The 7,130-nt window shown below is 41.9% G+C and overlaps 1 protein-coding gene across 1 annotated transcript; it reads right to left on the bottom strand.

Moving 5' to 3' along the window:
* Positions 1-5,397: 5,397 nt before the first annotated feature.
* On the bottom strand, positions 5,398-5,991 carry T265_01633 (hypothetical protein; the record flags this gene model as incomplete). The annotated part of the gene is made up of 1 exon (XM_009165699.1): positions 5,398-5,991. One exon carries the CDS (start codon positions 5,989-5,991, stop codon positions 5,398-5,400), a length of 594 nt encoding a protein of 197 aa, XP_009163963.1.
* Between the last annotated feature and the right edge of the window lie 1,139 nt (positions 5,992-7,130).

Here is a 7,130-nt window from a genome sequence, read left to right as displayed (position 1 = left end):
GACTGGTCCATGTTTGACAATGCCTCCAACCATTGATTGGGCCTGTCCAGGAAGACGTCAGTAACCAGCGCAGCTGAGTTCGCTGCGAAGAAAATGTTTGATCGCCTCTGGCTCTCTTTTGTTTAACAACTGAACCATGCATGAAATAGCAGTGGAATACCGGCGAGTGCAGTGTCTCGAATGGCACATCCTTTGAGTAGCCGAACTGAACGCGATAATCTGAGTTCATGTGAGGTGGTTACACAGGAATTCGCACGCGGAGATCGACTCAGAATATAGGTAAAATATAGTGAATTATTTTCATAGCCCCTTAGATGTGGTGCTGATAAAACAAAAGTTAACCTTCAGGCCTTCAAGCGAGTTAATTTTTAGGTCTCAAATTCCCAGGATGGACCTAAACTAGTGTATGGCATCGCACATCGTCCGGGAACCACAAAAATGTAAGAGCGGATTCAAGATGTCCACCATACGTGTAAGTAACTGGTGTATAGATCCAAATCAGTCAGCAAAGACAGTGTTTTGAAATTGTGCCAAAAATTAGTGCATGTATGCAAGAAGCACCCACATTCTGGCCACCTTGAATCATAAGTATTTCAGCTTTGTGTCTGTTATTTACTGAACTTTAGAGTTAACTTTTAAAAATAATGTTCTTGTGCCTACGATTCGTCCTAGAAGGCATAACAGTCACCAACGTGCTCAAAAGAATCGGACCTCGACGGAGTCATATGAAAGAATTTCCACATTTTACGCACAATGTAGCCCTGCTTCTGTTGCTTACTGGGTGTTTTAAATGGCAGTCTCCATATGCTGCAGGTTTTAGGCATTCATCCAAATATTGGCTTCACGTATGACGATCATGCAGTATGAAGCACGTGTACTGATGAGGCAATGAAACTTTGGACTACTGCAGAAATAACATCAGTCCAGCGGTGAGAACACTTGGTTCTATAAGCCGCCTCTGTCCCACATCATAGAGTGTAATTTTCCCCAACGAAGACATGAGCAACCACTGAAATTGGCATTGGGTAGAGCAACAGCGTTCTAGGAAAGCACTTGTCGTTTAACTGAGGGTGTTGAAAAAGAGTGAATTAGATTTATTTGCATCAGGATGAACTTTTATTTTCTTGCTCGTATCTGGGAGACAGTTTTTTCTCTATCTCATTATGGCTATCAAAACCTTGTGTGCCAAAACAAAGCAAATTTATCGGTCTAATTCAAACTAGCTGAATTGGTCAACAATGTATATACTACTAACTAACACAGTCCCGAACAATTAAACAAAACCGTGCTGTATGATAATCTAAAACTTATGGTCAGGTGAATTTTTGTGTGATCTTACAACCAGTAGCTCGAAGCCCTTACTAATTCTGTCTGGTTTTGGCTCTTCAACATTTTGTTTCAATGAATCTCGTCGGTTTACGGCGCAGCAGATCAAAACTAAACGAAGTACTGACAAGAAAATAAAATTTCTCTAATTTTGTGCTAATTTTGATTAGTTTATCTAGCTTCTCCGGTGTTGTTGCTTCTTGACGGGATACAAAAAGAGGCCCTGTGATAACGCATTAGGTCTTTGGTGTCGACCTGCACTAATATACCCATCTGGGTTCAATTTTGTTGGAGGGCTTTTGAACCAGTGCGGACAGACGCTTACTAGTCAGCCTTGCATTCCTGGCGAAGGACATTACCGTACGATGACCACGCAATCATTCTGCCGACGAAAGCATACACTGGAAAATTGCTACCGAGTCGCATTATAATCAGTGGAAAATAATCCACATAAGTGCGTTGTGAAAAAAACTAACAATGAAAGCTAAACAGTTCGATCAAGTAGAAAATGCTGGGCTTCGAGCTAATGTCACCACCTGTACACGAGAGATTTTACGGACAGAAAAAATTCTATCCCTGTAACCAAGCTTCCTTAAAGATTTTCAAACTGTATAAGCTACGCCTTTGCATCTAATAACTCTAGCGGCATCATTGGCGTATCTGTATCTTGTTTGACTACTTGTGGGCAGACATTTGGCATAAATTGTCATTTACAACCCAGAGAATACGTGTAAATTGGGGCGATTCTTGCAAACTGGTAAGCAAACACGGTAAGCGCGGAAACGCCTAGCATCGTGGTGCCTGTGTATTTTGGACGCCCGTTCAAATGATACCAGCAGTCATGGATTGTTTTCCGGACTATTAGTATTCAACCACTTGCTGCGAGTATTTTGTACATTTCAACCCAAGATTTTTGAACACTCAGACAGCTGACGTATACCAAACTAACGTGTCTGTCTGATTAGAATCTTATGATCGAAAAGATCAACCACTCCTAAAATTCCATGTTTCTCTCAAATTTTTTCTGGATGTTGCTTGGTTGGGGATGAATGTTTCAGCAGGTTGTTTCAATTCTTGCCTCGAGAGGATTTCGGAACAACGACCATCCCTCCTCTGGTCTTCATCTGCAAATGATAATGCAGATGAAAATTCTTGAAATTGAAGTTGTTCATCATTTGAATATTTATCATAAAAATTTTGTTATTGTAAATGAGACATTTTTGCTCCTGGGTCTTCCGTTTCACTGGGATAAGCGAATCATCTGATTTCGATCAACATTTAAGCTAGCAAATAGAATATTCTCACTGGAAAAACAGTGCTTCGATCTTTATATTCTTCACCAAAATTCTGCTATTGATTTTTCGGAGTTAAAAACAAGTTGATGGGTCAACTAAACCAGGATCAACACTCTCCCTACAACCTTTGTTTCATTCCTCCAGGAGACACTTGTCAGCCTTTACAAATCGCAGCTTTTAGGATTGACCCAATAGGTGCAAGGAAGAAATGTTGAGGTGCCGAAAAATGGACACGTAATCCAAGCACCTAATAATATTCTAATTTTTCATTTATTTTAATGCTGTTCATTTGGAAGCCGCTTTTTGCCAGTGAATCCCATTTATCTCACGACGAACCGAACTTTTATCAGTATCTTACTACTAATAAGCCTATTCAAATGCAAAGAATTTCACGAAGGTCACTGTGGCACGCCTCTTGTTGGTGCCTACGTTGGTTAATGATCGTTTTCGTCCAGGCAGTTTTTATCGTACTACTGACCCAAGTGAAAACCTGATTTCATGTAAATTTCCTCGTTGGAAGGATATTTTTTCAAATCCGAAATGACCTGCTGATGGTTGAAACTTCTCCCGCGTCCATCGAATTTCGAATAAGTTGAGCAAAGTGGGCCGAATATGTCGTATATGGGCTTCTCGCTTTTGTAACACGTAAAACATACAAGCTATCTCACGGAGCTGCTCCGGCACCTGAAATCTACCGTAATCAGTCTGATGGGGCGTGTTTTTTGAAAGAAAAAACGGTTATTTCCCCAGCTGCGATCCTACTTACAATGAACCTTTGCTGATTGGATCCGGCATAGGAAGAGTTGACACCCACGACAACCCTTTTCCGAGGATAATTTTCCCCTTACATTTTTTGTGCCCATCACCATGGATACTTGTACTTTGGCCATTTAAACCGGTTAAACAAACTCTTCAGTGTGGTGTCTATCTCAGAATCTCTGTGGGTCGGCTTTGTCCATTGGGCTTTATATAAATCACAACGGCCAAGGTTCACCGCAGGCCACCGTTGAGCAGTCGGATTTTGTGTGTGTTTCGACACATCCTCATTCCTTCGACTTGGGTGGTTGTGAGAATTAAGTTTCGGACTTATATCGGAATAATTAGACGGACTAGAAATCCAGAATTCAGATCAGCGCAACAAGTAGCACGTATGTATTCTAATTGGCGTATAAGTACAGCGTATAGAATACTAAAACAAGAGAAATAATGAATAGAGCAATGAATAGAATATCAGTCGTGTTCATCACTGTGGTTTTAGTACCGACTTCGATGGACGATTTATGCGACGGGCTTTAAGATGTTGGTGTCCTGCGCCCATAGCTACCTATCGCTTACACCCGTCTGCCCCACGACTGCATGTTCCTGTTGAGTTGGTCAGTCTGAACTATCAGTGTAGAATTTTGACCCACGGGCCACGATACGTGTTGGAAACATCACTCCACTCAGAAAGCACCCAATAAATCTCCACCCCGCATTTGATCCCTGTGTTTGACTACAACATACCGTCAAATGCGGTGATATATGATAGGGTAAACACTATGACACATAACATTGTATGGCATCACACGCGTCTCTTGAAATCTCTTTGTATGCGCTCCGTTCTACCTATTCGGTATATTTACATTACTACATAGCATTTTGTCAAACTAAATTACATTACAATACAGCACATCATATTACATCAATAACTTTCCATTTGTTTTCTTCTATGTACGTCCTCCACGGTTCTTTTTCACCATCCGCTTGTTCAGTACGGGGAGAGATGACCCAAGTGGTTAGAGCGCGAATTTACTGACCGGAGGGTCCATGATTTGAACCCCGCCTCTGCCACTCGACTTCCAGCTAGGCTTGGGCAACCTGGTAGTATCCAGCCCTCGTACTTCTTCTCAGTAGCATGGCAGCTAGGCACCGGAAGCATGTTACAGCTGGGCCATTTTTTGTTCTGTAAGGTATTTCGTTTGTATGGAAGGATGATATAACGGTTACTCTTAACCCACCTAATCGCTAGTCTGCCAGTACTGGAAGAACGAACTTATTTATGCTGTCCATCAGATGATCATTTTCAGATGTAGGCTTTGCACTGTCCAGTTTTCCGTTTTCCGCATTTCTCTTATCTGCGTCAAAATCGATTTCTCTGTCGCTATCTGTTCAGAGTTCAAAGTTTTCTGCCAATCTTTTTTCTTGAATCTGGTCCGCATAAGATAAAAAACAGCGAAAACTGGCCCTGTGGAATCCGTAGCATTGCCTTGTTTTTTACAGAGGAGGTTTCTAATCTGATGTCGATATTTTTTCTACCGTTTAACCTAAGGATCTTCTTCCATTTTATGGATACCGGAGCCAGAGGTAGTGACTTTAGAACCACTATTTTTCAAATCCCTCCCTGTTGAGTTAGCAAGCCCCCCCCGGTGAGCTGATATCCTCGGCTAAAGTGGTGGATTTCTGTTGCAGAAATTTCTGCTTTTACTTGGCACCAACACAGAAATCCTCGTGAGTTAAATGAACAGTCTCTTTCAACGGCACTGACACGGAGGATGCCTGAAGACCTCAAGCCAATATAAAAAGCATTGTTACACTTTTGAATGGGAGTATGGTTCAAACATTAGATTGAAGAATGAACGATGAATTTACTCTATATATTATCTGAATAGTGTTGTAACATCTCTCAGGAGGATGGATAATATAAGAACAGGTGGTTTGCCTCTCTTCAAATGAACTTACATAGATTTCTCTCGATTGACCTGAGTGTTTTGGTATTTTGAAAGAGTGAACGGCGAGATTAGTGATACTTTGAAAGCCAGAAATGTCCAGTATTATGCCGATCCAATTGTTCATGCTGGTAACCGTAATGTCCCCTTCCAAACGGTAGATCGGGACGTTGATTACGGAATGGCATTTTTCGTGTTGGCCCATGCTGGTAATATCTGTCATCTCTTCGGCAGCCAATGCAGCCTCCCAAATGGGAGGCAGAGCAGCTTGCGCAGTACTTATAGGCTAAAATATCCGGGACGCGCGACACTAATTTCTGTTCATAGTCTTTTAGACGGCGAAAGCGATGAAAATCCGATATGGACAGACTATCGACGGGACTGCATTTCTTAAAATTGAGACTTTTGTCCAGAGATGGTTGAATTTTGTGAAGGTCCCGTTCGAGCGGAATCCTCTGTAGCAGCTCTCCGGTGTTTGGAACCTTTTGTCCCTGAACAAGTTCACCCGCCCCAAAGCGAATATCGGTGGTGTAAGGCTGATAGGCTCCAGACAACCGGGTTATTTTCACTGAACTGGCCTGCTTGATTTGTTCATTTGGAAGCAAGTTGAATTTTGGAGTGCGATCTATCGGGTAGCGATAGGAGTAATCCACGAAAGAACTCATCCCGGTTGGTTGTCAATAAAACGCTAGCTTTCAGCAAAAGGTGGGATTACGGGGCCTGAAATGTCAATGCAAGACAGTACTAGTTCTGTTCGAACAAATGCAGATAGAAAACTTACGCAAAAGTTCACATCAGGTGACTTCACGTGTTGGTTTGTGTAGGCTACGGTTACCATGACATCTTCCCGTAAATATGATTGGCTCTTGTCGCATTGTTTAAATCACCGCATATATTTTCATTTACGCAATTGTTCCTCGTTAAAGGCATGTATACAGTCGATATATAAAACAAGGCAAGACTGCATGGCCAGAAATTCTTGCAATTTACATCTTTAAAGAACCGCTGCTTTGTAGGTTGATGGGTTGTTGTGGGCCAACAAATGAAAAGGAAACTGACAGTGTCTGGCCCTCTTCAGAAGAGGTTCCCTCCAATCTTCTTAAGTCATATTAGTAGGCACTGAATCTTGTTTTTAACCAACGTTTTAAACCAGAGTTGTGAAACCACGCTGCCGATCGAGTTTAACTGGGACTTTCATGGCACTAAATGCCAGGGTTGGCAGAGTCAAAAACTTGTCTCCGTTTCATTTACACCGAGGTGCGAATTCCACAACAGCCCTAGTGCTGTCATCCAGACTGTCAGTAAAGTCTACGTTACAGAGGACCAAATTTATATAAGTTCATCCGACCGTAGATAAACCAAATAAACACCCAGAATTACAAAACGTTTATAAAGTCCCACATCTGCACGGACGCATCAAAACATCTTAACGTATGGCTGAGTTTAGCATAAAGGGCGTCTTTGATAGCGTCCAAAGAGGCTTCTCTCATCTGATCCGCGTAATCACAGTATTCATAGTTTACCGTTATATATTTGTCATCTATGCATGAAACGGACCAACATAGGGTTTTCTTACACGCTTTGTGGGGTGCCACCATTTAGCTTCCACCACGAGGTTTTGCACGCGGAAGAATAAAATTACATCTGGTTGGGTCGATATATACTAACCCTAATCAAGGAGACCGAGGCGAGCGAACAGTGTGCATAATTGAAAAATCTGTCAACAGTCTGCCCATTTAATCACATCCCACCGGTGGTATTTCAACAGAACAACGGCAATAATTGAATATATTATGCTTCGGTC

This window comes from Opisthorchis viverrini (genome assembly GCF_000715545.1).
Source record: "Opisthorchis viverrini unplaced genomic scaffold opera_v5_18, whole genome shotgun sequence".
NCBI classification, from domain to species: Eukaryota; Metazoa; Platyhelminthes; class Trematoda; order Opisthorchiida; family Opisthorchiidae; genus Opisthorchis; species Opisthorchis viverrini.
This window is presented reverse-complemented; position numbering and strand designations above follow the sequence as displayed.